This window comes from Zeus faber (assembly GCF_960531495.2).
Source record: "Zeus faber genome assembly, chromosome: 3".
NCBI lineage: Eukaryota > Metazoa > Chordata > Actinopteri > Zeiformes > Zeidae > Zeus > Zeus faber.
The window spans coordinates 534,829-547,058 of NC_137190.1; the positions used below are offsets into that span (position 1 = coordinate 534,829).

The window sequence follows — 12,230 nt, forward strand, 5'->3', positions numbered from 1 at the left end:
GATGTTGGTATTGGGCGTGGTCAAAGTGTCAAATAATGAGGTCAACTAATGGCAAACTCATCTCTGTGAACAAAACGCTCCGAACGCTGCGTTTCCAAAGGTTTTTTCTACTGATTTCCTTATATGGTCATATGCTCCATCCCATCCACTGTGTGTTTCTCCAAACAAAACCAATAAAAATATTGTTTGTTTATTTGTTTGTTTAGCCGGTTGAAAGAAGAAGAATAATCCCTTAAAATGGTTCCTGTGACAGTGTTGGACGGGGCGCAGGACCCACTGTGACCTGCAGGGGGCAGCAGTGACCGCATACAGACCATAATAAGCATTCAAATAGAGAGGACATCTGAATAGAAGCAGAGCATTAGAAATCTATGTAAATACAATAATAATTTAATCAAATATAAAAAAGTCAAAATGAATTATCACAGAAACATGTCACGGAGCAGCGGCTCCAGGTGCTGATCATGCTCTGTCTGGACCGGAACCCGAGTCCCTGGGTCCCTGGGTCCCTGGGTCCCTGGGTCCCGGGTCCCTGGGTCCCTGGGTCCCTGGGTCCCTGGGTCCCTGGGTCCCCGGGTCCCCGGGTCCTGGGTCCCCGGGTCCCCGGGTCCTGGGTCCCCGGGTCCCCGGGTCCCGGGTCCCCGGGTCCTGGGTCCCCGGGTCCCTGGGTCCCTGGGTCCCCGGGTCCCTGGGTCCCTGGGTGTGACTCGGACTGGCTCCTCCTCCTCCTCCCCCTGCGCCGCCATCTTTGTAGTTTGTTTAGCGCAGTGGGTGTAGTTTTCCCGCTGTTTCCCAGAAGGAAGCAGAAGATGCGGAGCGGCGGAGCAGCCCGGTCCCGCTGCCTCCAGGGAACCAGCAGCAGCGGCAGCAGCAGCAGCGGCAGCAGCAGCGGCAGCAGCGCTGTGATTAAACCACGAGTTTATTTCACCAGAAGGATAAAAAACACTGGAGCGTCTCGGGACTCCACGCAGCATTCCACAGCACGAGACGGTGCTAGCTGCCCTGCTAACGAGCTGATAACCAACTGCTAACCAGCTGCTAACGAGCTTCTTACTAACTGATAACCAGCCGCCAACTAGCTGATAACCAGCTGCTAACTCAATGATAACCAGCTGCTAACTAACTGATAACCAGCCGCCAACTAGTTGATAACCAGCTGCTAACTAGCTGATAACCAGCCACCGACGAGCTGATAACCAGCTACTAACTAACTGATAACCGGCCGCTAACCAGTCGCTAAGCAGCCGCTAACCAGCCGCTAAACAGCTGCTAACTAGGCGCTAACTAGCCGCTAACCAGCTGATAACCACCCGCTCCAGAAGACCGCTGCTTACACCGGATCCTACCCGGGGGCCTCCTCCTAGCTCCGCGGGGCTTCTCCGGGATGGAGCCGGGTCCTCTGGTCCTGCTCTGCGGGCTGCTGCTCTGCCTGCCTGCCGCCTGGCTCCGGACCACTGCAGGAGAAAGTGAGTGGAACGACTGTCACCTACACAGGTGGAACGTTAGACAAGTGGAACGTTAGACAGGTCGGACTGTGTTTCTGGTCCAGTGGTCCAGACTCCTCTCTGGACACTCTGGGGGAGACTCTGGGGGACGCTCTGGGGGGAGACAGGGAGGACACGGTGGGGGGACACTGGGGGAAACTGAGAGGACACTATGTTGAGACACTGTGGGGGAATGCTCTGGGGGGACACTGTTGGGATACTGTGGGGAGATGCTCTGGGGGAGACTGGGAGGACACTCTGGGGGGAGACAGGGAGGACACTCTGGGGGGACAGTAATGTGTTATTCAGGTTTTACATTCAGTCTGAACCTGTCTCTGTCTGCAGACAGGTTGTGCTCACATGCTGTCGTCTTTAGGTTCTTATTACCGACGGGTAATTTCAGTACTGTGGTGTACTGTCCAGTACTGTGGTGTACTGTGGTGTACTGTCCGGTACTGTGGTGTACTGTGGTGTACTGTCCGGTACTGTGGTGTACTGTCTGATACCGTAGCGACTGTCCGGTGCTGGGATGTACTGGGATTTACTGACCAGTACTGGGATGTACTGTCCAGTACTGTGATTTACTGTCGAGAACTGTGATGTACTGTTGAGTGCTTTGGTGTACTGTCCAGTACTGGGATGTACTGTCCAGTAATGTCCTTTAACCTAGAGTGGATCAGAATGTACCTTTCATTTCAGTGTGTGCGTGAAAACTTTCCATTGAGCTCAGGGTGCGTTTCCATCTACCATCATTCACTGTGTTTTGGTAAACAAACCGGCGGCCATCTTGGCCGGCTCCTATTTCCATGAGCCAGTCCAGTCTCATGAGTGTCTCAGTCAGTCTTCAGATCAGGGACGGAGAAGTCCTGTCGTCTTGTCAGGCACGTCTTGTCTCGTCAGGGACATCCTGTCTTGTCTCATCAGGGATGTCCTCTCGTCTCGTCAGGGACGTCCTATCTTGTCTCTTCAGGGACATCCCTTCGCTAGATTAAGATGTTTCAGTTTAGGTTCTGCTTCATGGTCGTCTGCCCTGCTCCCACTTGATATAACTGGCAGGTGAGGAACTTACTACTTACCTACTTTCTGTTTGCTCCAGATTCGTGAACACGGAGATCTGCCAACACAGAACCATGAGTACAAGCGTAGACACCTACGGCAGCTGTTCCATGCAGAACTACCAATCATAACTACCAATCATAACTACCAATCAGAACTAAACACAACTGGACTTTTCATAAGTCCATTTGACTCCAGACGCTGTTGGATTACATCACATCGTCTGGTGTTTTCTATCCTTGCCCACTGGGTCCTTAAAGAAAATATGTATTTCCTTGGTAACAAAAATAATTATTTTGATAAAAATCAAAATAATTCTCTTGTTTTGCTAAATCACAGATTTCCTGTAAAGTGCTGGTTCTGAACTGGAAGTGGTGGCGCAAACCCAAACCGTGAACAGAACAGGACAGAACATGCTTCTGTCCTGTTTCTGTTTGGGCAGTTTCCATGGTGACCTGCTATCGGTTATATCGTCGTGGTTCCTACTTTGACCTCTGTTCAGGGGGAATGGCTCTGGAGTAAGGTTGCTGGTTCAATCCCCGTCTCCTGGTAGCATTCTGTGTTGTCCTTGCGCAAGACAATGAACCCCTACCTACTCCTAGAGCAGATACTAGGGTGTCCCCCCCAGAGGATTCATAAAGTATACAAAATAAAAATAATTAAATAAAATGTGTGTTCAGGAGGTAAGACAGGGTCAAAGGTCAAAAGTCAATTCACTGTGAAACATGTTGGAGAGACAGAGCTGCACAAAGAAGATAAATAACACTATTCGTCCCTGGGGGGTGATGTTCACATTTTCTTTTTAGAACTTATGCGTCCTCATCTCTAATTGGTCAGTGACGTCAACATGACTCCTACAACTCCAACCTGACGTTTGCATTTAAGGAACAGCCCTGGTTCTCCATCTAGGTTAACTATCCTGTTTAACCTTCTTGACCTGCTTTCACACATGCACTGTAAATCTGATACTATCCGGACATTACCCGGAGGAGCTGTGTGTGTGAACCCAAATGTCTGAATCATTTCACCCGGACTGTACCCAGCCAGCACTGCAAGTCTGTGTAATGTCCGACTGCCTGATGTGTGTGAACAGAGCAGGTGATTGTCTGGCTACTCCTTTCTGCTTTACTTTGTATTCCTTTCCACTCTTTAGTTTATATTACGTCCAAATACATGGAGTATCAATGCAAAAAAAAGCCCAACACCTGATAGGTCTGTGGCCTCGTCCGCCATCTTGGGTGCACTGTAAAACTCTGCCGTGTCATTGTGTCATGTCCGGCCTCCTGTACGCTCTACCCAGGCTCTGCCCCTCATCAAAACCAAACAGAGTATTTTCAGGTGGTATAAACGTGTCTGACACGGACAATCTCTGTTTTTGCTGCATGTGTGAAAGGGAAACTAGTTATCTAGTTATCCATCCTGGTTATCTATCCTTGTTAGCTAACCTCATTATCTACGTGGTTATCTATCCTTGTTAGCTATTCTAGTTATCTATCCTCGTTATCTATCCTGGTTAGCTGTTCTAGTTATCTATCCTGGTTATCTTCCCTGGTTATCTATCCTGTTAGCTGTTCCAGTTATATATCCTGGTTAGCTGTTCCAGTTATATATCCTGGTTGTCTATCCTGGTTAGCTGTTCTAGTTTTCTATCCTGGTTATCTTTCCTGGTTATCTTCCTCGTTATCTATCCTGGTTACCTGTTCTACTTATCTATCCTGGTTATCTGTTCTACTTATCTATCCTGGTTAACTGTTCTGGTTATCTATCCTGATAAGCTGTTGTAGTTATCTATCCTGGTTAGCTGTTGTAGTTATCTATCTTGGTTAGCTGTTGTAGTATCTATCCTGGTTAGCTATTCTAGTTATCTAGCGTGGTTATGCATCCCGGTTATCTATCATGGTAAACAATTTTTGCAGCCATGGCAGCCTGGTTACCATGGTTACCTCTGTTTCCTGGTCCAGAGCAGTGTGACTTAGCGTCTTAATTATTTAGACAATGAAGGCTTTTATCATTTAGCTGTGCCTTAATTGAAAAGTACCCATTTCGATTTTCATTAGAAATCATGAATAAACCATTGAACACAAATTGTCTGTAGTTGAGTGTGACGGGGTCAGACTGAAAGTAATGGAGCAGAAAGACGCTCTGCCAAAAGAGCTTCAGCTTTTAAAAAGTGAAGTTTTCAGACAAAAAATAAGAGGAATAGTTTGAATGGTTATTAAATAATCAAATAAGATTTCTATCCATGCTGGTGGATCATTTCTCATGTGATGCAAGTTAGTGCAGTCTCCTACTGAAGATACTCTAGTGTAGTATAATCATTAAGTAATGGTATGAGAAAGTAACGCAGAGAGGAATTTGCCCTCATTCATGTTTTCTCTTCTGGGTGTGATGATCATTGGTGACGTATGCTCTATCTATACTCTTTCTACACACAACAGAGCCATGGAATCCATGGAGCGTCTTGCTAGAGAGGTCGCAAGTAGATTAGCTCGAGACTAAACAGGCTGGAGCAACAAGTCAGAGCAGCCTGTCAAGGCAATCACTATCAGCCTGTTTTCTGAACATGAAGAGCACTAATTCCATGATGTTCTGGAATTTAAAGACGATTATCATCACACTCGCTCTTTATATTGTGAGAAATGTCATGTTCTCTACAGTGGTTCTCAACTTTGGGTCTGGAGACCCCATGGGTCCTTTCAGAGGTTTTAGGGGATCCCCAGCAAAATTATTAATTGAAAATGATAGGGTAGGATTAGATCAGATCTTAAAATAAAATCTAATCGATTAGATCCGGAGACTAAATCTCAATGGCTCAAAATGAGGCTCCTGATGTGGAGAAGGTTCAGAACCTGTTATGTAATTCAAACATCTGAACCTTCTGAACTTGTTGGAATAATGAGTCTCACCCAGTGAAGTCTCAAACTATTTCCTAATCTGTGGAGCTCCATGAACTGTTTCTATATTCATTATCGGAGCAGGAAAATCACAAACAATGCAGCGACACTGAGTTCCTTGTTGTGTATTCTCTGACGGAGAGTTAAACCTTCAGTACGGCTGAGATTAGACTCAGATAAATTGTTGGTGTTCAATCCTTATTTTAGACTATAAAACTGTATATTCAAGACTATTCGTCACATGAAGCGTGCAGTGACGTGAAACAGCAAAAACTGTACAAAACAAAGTAGGAAGAAAAATAATAATATAATCAAAAGCACAAAAAAATAAAACAAAGCAAAAAAATATTGTCAAAGAAATGTATGAGTGAGATATTCATGTGATGTTATATGAATATTTATATGTTCAGAAGCAGCAGATTGTGTATGTAGTAGGGGTCTGTTACTCAGTGTTTAAGTACAGGGTCATGTGCTGATGGAGAAAGTGATCAGCTTATGTCTCTCTGCCTCCTCCAGTCTGCGGTCCCAGCATCGACATCGGAAATGACATCAGTGAGTTCCAGCGCCTGGAGAACTGCACAGTGGTGGAGGGCTACCTGCAGATCCTGCTGATTGGAGACAGGAACAGCAACGGCGCCAACCAGCGGCTCTTCCACTCGCTCAGCTTCCCCAAGCTCACCATGATCACCGACTACCTGCTGCTGTTCCGGGTGTCGGGCCTCCACAGCCTCAGCACACTGTTCCCAAACCTGACGGTGATCCGGGGCAGGAACCTATTCTACAACTACGCCCTGGTGATCTTCGACATGATCAGCCTGCGGGATGTGGGCCTGTATAGCCTGAGGAACATCACCCGTGGGGCCATCCGCATCGAGAAGAACCCAGAGCTCTGCTACCTGGACTCGGTCGACTGGTCGGTTGTCATGGACGCCGAGTCCAACAACTTCATCGCTGGGAACAAGCAGGAGTGCAGCGACGTGTGTCCGGATGGCGCCGGGAACGACCCCCAGTGCAGCAGGACTGCCTCTGATGACCAGTACCGCTTCCACTGCTGGAGCTCCACCCACTGCCAGAAAGGTAAGGTCACAGCGTCGCCGGGGAAACACTGTACAGAAGAATGTCAGAAGGATGTGGTTTAGCTGAGATGCTAAAGTAGATCCTCCACGTTGGAGGAGGCTTCATAATGAATGTCCAGGAGATTCTTGGCTCCCAGATCCATGTTAAATAACATTAAGCTACTCAGTGATATGGAGAGCAGCCTTTTCACTTCAGCGGCCAGGAGGAGTGAGAAGGGAAAAGTTCACAGCTGATGTGCTGCAGGTAGGTCCAGGAGGCTTCTTTTCCTTAACCAAGCAGTGGATCTCAGCAGAATTGTGGACTTGATCCAATATTGCTGTTTGTAATACATCCAGTTTTATGAATTATTTAGTAGGGCTGCCCCCTGAAAGTGCACGAGTGGAATCATCCGTCGGAAACCCGTCCTTCAGTCATTTGTTTTCTTTTGTCAGTCAGTATTATTACAATAACAGGATACAACTTACAAAGTGCACAGGGATAACGTTTCAATGAGTAATTATAAATAAGGGGAATCATAAATATATTTTTATGTGCGAATGAAACACGGTTCTCTGTGCACCCTGATCACCAGGCCCCGTTCCTCCAAATAAAACAACTAGAAACACAGTGCTTTTAGTTGTTTTATTTGGAGGGACCGGGACGGGGCTCACATAGGGATGGGTATCATTACGATTTTAACAGTACTATTACTCTTACTGATACTGCTTATTAGGAATGCAACGGATCACAAAACTCACGGTTCATATAATCGTTTTGAGTCACGGATCAGATCTTTTTTTTTTTTTCAGATCAGAGGAAAAAAGAAAGAGGGAGACAAATATAACTTTTCTTTCCATTTTTTCTGTAGATGTCCATTGTTTAAATAAAATCTTAAAGTATATCAAATATTCAATACTCAAATTTTCATCAACATACATACGGATCCTAGGCTTGTTTACGGAAGTGATGTCAGCATGACTTCTTCTTTGGTATACATTGGTACACCCCCCTCCACAATGATGTCTCCGTGTGTGTGTAAAAGTGGTACGATCTATCAAAACAGTTTCACATTGTGACTTCACATCATGTGGAATATGGAGGAATTATCTTCAACTGGACGGTCACTTTAAAGGAAATGATCAATGGGCGTTCGGGGTATTCGGCGTCTTGGTAAGTATACTACTGTATGTTCCCCATGTAACCTAACAGGAATATTGAATTCCATGGTTTAACATTTATCTACTATTTATAAATCAAACTTGGTTTTGAAATCCGTTCAGAGATTAAAAAAACACAAAGCAACACAAATCTGGAAAAATCTAATTTTGCTTCTCGAAGGCTGCTCCTGGCGATTTTAGAAATGCGTGAGATCGGGGGTTTTGCTGCGGTGGGTCACATATCTCCATTTCTGTGATGGAAATGTAGAGAGAGAGAGGAGAGATGGCTCTTTTCATAATGGCAAAAATGCTTGTTAGACAAATTTCTTAATATTATCACAAGTTAGAAATGGATTATATAGCCTTAATAAATATAAAATACATTTTCTTAATTTCTCCAATAACGTTTACCGTACCGGTAATGTTGGAGCTTAGGATACTACGATCTTTAATAATTTAGCCCTGGGGCCCATTTAATACTGTTTCTCTGTGCCCCCCCGCCCCCCCAAATAGTCCAATATTTGGATTGAACAGCCAAATCCTATTAGACTGACAAAATTCAGGGTCAGGTGCAGCCCTATTATTTAGACCCGTTCAGATTTGTCATGGAGGAATCGGTTACAACAATATCAGGAGAGTCTTGGATCAGAAGCTTCCAGACTGAAGCTTTTCAGAGCAGAGATATACTTAGATATGATGACGTACAGCACATGCTGTTATCATGAGGGAAAGATGTTGTTTCAAGATGATATTTGTTTATAGAAACATTCAGCGGGGTGAGATGAAGATGCACGGAGCTGTGGTTGCTGAGCATTGTTTATCTGCTAGCCGCTTAGCCTGCAAGAATGTGGTGGCTCAGTTTCATCCCCAAGCTAATCAACCAGCCACATCCTAGGGTCTTCCTCCCTCGCTAGGAAGTATCGTTGCAGATGAGAAAGAGCCATTCGCTGTCCTCTCCACCTTCATCCCCACTGGAAAACATGTTACCATGGCAACAGTTACCCTACCTCTTCTGAAACTTGGCTACAGCTGAGCAATGTCCAGACGGCTTGCTATGGCTCACACTTTACAACGGCAGGATTAACTTCAGCTGAACAATTCATCAGCATAATAATAGGAATCATTATCTGCTTATCAATTTAAAGTGTTGAATGAAATCCTGTTCATCACATGTGTGAAGTGTTGCTCATGTAAAGTGTGACACACTTCATGTTGTCATGTCTGAATGACTAGGATACCACTGAAATATGAATGTTGGCTTATCGTGTGCTACACTGTCTCCTCACATGTTGGTTCATTGCATTGATCTGTTTATTGTTGATCAATACTCAGTCTGAAGTCATTCATAAAATCCTTGCATGGCACTTCACACCAGGTGGTGGAGGTTAATGGAACCTGGATCAGCATTGTGTCCGGATCTCAAGCTTTAATCATCAGAGATGAATGAGTAAGGGGGACAGTGGACGGGCTGTGCTTAATAAAGATACTTAGGACCATGAATCTTCTCTTTGCCTCCCGGCAGACAGTCCACTCATCTGTGTCAGTAGGATCCTAATAGGTCCAACAGCAGGTCTCTGGTCCACCAGCCGGTCTCTGGTCTACCAGCCAGACTCTGGTCCACCAGTAGGACTGTGGTCCGCCTGTCCGACTGTGGTCCGCCTGTCCGACTGTGGTCCGCCAGTAGGACTCTGGTCCACCAGTCAGACTCTGGTCCACCGGTTCATGGAGGTTTGAGGCTCTGCCTGAGGTTCTGTGCTGCAACATAGGGACAGTGTGTAAAGGTGTTAGTCTGGATTGGACTTCTGTGTGTGGCCTCCTAATTATCAGCACAACGGACCCTCCTGTGTATTATGAGATGTTGGGTTGAATGAGCTGAAGTTCTGGAACATGGTCTGTGTCTGCAGCGCTGACACTAAATCCAGTGTGAGGCATCGTGTGCTGCATGTATTCATCTGTGCTGTCATTACATCACATAATGCCATTTTGACACTTTGGGCCAAAGCGACTTGGGTCATCAGCCGCTGGGACTCTCCAAACACATTGTTTTACCAGATAAAACTAGATGTTTAGAATAGGAGTTCCAGATGATTGTGATGATGGTTTGCTGTCTGTCTGCCTGCCTCCCTGCTTGTCTCTGTCTTGTTTATTGTCACTTGATCAGCAGCATAGACTTTCTCTGTTCGGGTGGGGTGAACCACTGTTGATCCTGTTTACTGCCGTCTTATTGTTCCATATTTATTTTATCCATAAAGCAACAGAACCTGCTCACACCACCTCCTGGACTGGTCCCTATCCTGGCCCGGTTTTAGTGATGCAAGAGTACCATAGACCCCAGAGAGCAGGGACCCCACGGACCCCAGAGAGCAGGGACCCCACGGACCCCAGAGAAAAGGGACCTTAAAGACCCCAGAGAGCAGGGACCCAATAGACCCCAGAGAGCTGGGACCCCAGACACCAGGGACAATTCTGGGCTCCTGCATACTCTCTTTCCCTCGGCTTGATGGAGCTGGAGCTGGAGTAGAGTTGGGACCGGGGGTGGATCCATGTCCCATTTAAACCTTTTCATCACAATATTATTAACAATTATATTCTGCAGAAAAAAAGATCCTCACATTGTGTAAAATTAGAAAAAATAAATTACCTGGAATTGAATTAAACACTTGTTTGATGTGCCTTGTACTTTAGTGTCAGGGAATATAATGAATACATTTAGAATCGAATAAATACATCTAGAATATAATAAATACATTTATATCTAATAAATACATCTAGAATATAATAACTACATCTAAAATATAACTACATCTTGAATATAATAAATACATCTAGAATAGAATTAATATTTTATAATAAATACGTAAGTTAAATAACTTAAGGGGAAGGTGTACAGGACGGTAGTGAGAGCAGCCATGTTGTAGGGTTTAGAGGCGGTGGCACTGACTAAAAGGCAGGTGGATGAAGTGGAGGTGGCAGAGTTGAGGATGTGGAGGTTTTCATTGGGAGTGACAAGGGTGGACAGGATTAAGAATGAGGACATGAGAGGGACAGCTCAGGTTGGACAGTTTGATGGAAAAGTGAGAGAGGCCAGATTGAGATGGTTTGGACACTTGTGGAGGAGAGACGAGAGTTACATTGGGAGAAGGAGGCTGAGGGTGGAGCTGCCAGGCAAGAGGAAAAGAGGAAGCCAAAGAGAAGTTTGATGGAGGTGCTGAGGGAGGACATGCAGGCGGGTGGTGTCAGGGAGGACGATGCACAGAACACAAGGTGTTTGAGGCAGATGATCCGCTGTGGCGACCCCTAACGGGAGCAGCCCATAGAAGAATATAATAAATACATCTAGAATATAATGTTTCAGAATATAATAAATACTCTAGAATATAATAAATATAATAAATACTCTAGAATATAATACACCTTTGAGAAAAGCGGTTTCCAACCTTTTCGGACTTGCGGCCCACTTGAAAATATCACAAGTGTTGGCGGCCACATCCGACCAGAAGTAATACAGGAGCCAAACAGTGCGTTCTCAGAGGACGTATATTTTACCAATCATATGCATTCTCATACATACAGTGCAGTGGTGGTAAAACAAAAAAAATGGAACTTTGGCTTCAAGTTTGTAAGGTAAAACTAACAGGAGCACATGAATATGAAGTCACCTCATGAGAAGCTGATGCTGCATGGCAGACACCAAATGCTTGATGTCTGCCTCAAGGAACGACGCTCTGAAGAGAAGATCTGGATCAACATTCACTTTATTCCTGTATTTCATCTTCAATGCCACAAGCGCTGAAAAGCCAGTCTCACAGAGATACGTTGGTGCTCATACATGACGTTTCAATTACTTTCTTCTTGCCCTGATGCTCCTTGAGTTTATCATGGAAAAATTCCAGCGTCTTGGACGTGTCCTGTTGGTGTTTTGTCTGGAGGTGACGGTGCAGTTGACATGGCATTATATACAGTGGGGCAAAAAAGTATTAGTCAGCCACCAATTGTGCAAGTTTTCCCACTTAAAAAGATGAGAGAGGCCTGTAATTTTCATCAAAGGTACACTTCGACTATGAGAGACAGAATGGGGGGAAAGAATCCAGGAAATCACATTGTAGGATTTTTAATTAATTAATTGGTAAATTCCTCGGTAAAATAAGTATTTGGTCACCTACAAACAAGCAAGATTTCTGGCTTTCACAGACCTGTAACTTTTTCTTTAAGAGGCTCCTCTGTCCTCCACTCGTTACCTGTATTAATGGCACCTGTTTGAACTCGTTATCAGTATGAAAGACACCTGTCCACAACCTCAAACAGTCACACTCCAACTCCACTATGGCCAAGACCAAAGAGCTGTCAAAGGACACCAGAAACAAAATTGTAGACCTGCACCAGGCTGGAAAGACTGAATCTGCAATAGGTAAGCAGCTTGTTGTGAAGAAATCAACTGTGGGAGCAATTATTAGAAAATGGAAGACATACAAGACCACTGATAATCTCCCTCGATCTGGGGCTCCACGCAAGATCTCACCCCATGGGGTCAAAATGATCACAAGAACGGTGAGCAAACATCCCAGAACCACACGGGGGGAACC

The 12,230-nt window shown here is 45.2% G+C and overlaps 1 protein-coding gene across 1 annotated transcript in view; it reads left to right on the forward strand.

Annotated features, from left to right (window-relative positions):
* Positions 1–859: 859 nt before the first annotated feature.
* The window catches only part of igf1rb (insulin-like growth factor 1b receptor), a 49,287-nt gene continuing 37,916 nt past the window's right edge, over positions 860–12,230 (forward strand). The window contains exons 1-2 of the mRNA XM_079997672.1: positions 860–1,466; positions 5,951–6,511. Coding sequence (XP_079853798.1) covers positions 1,385–1,466; positions 5,951–6,511 — 643 coding nt within the window. The 5' untranslated portion in view covers positions 860–1,384. The remainder of the gene's footprint in view (positions 1,467–5,950; positions 6,512–12,230) is intronic.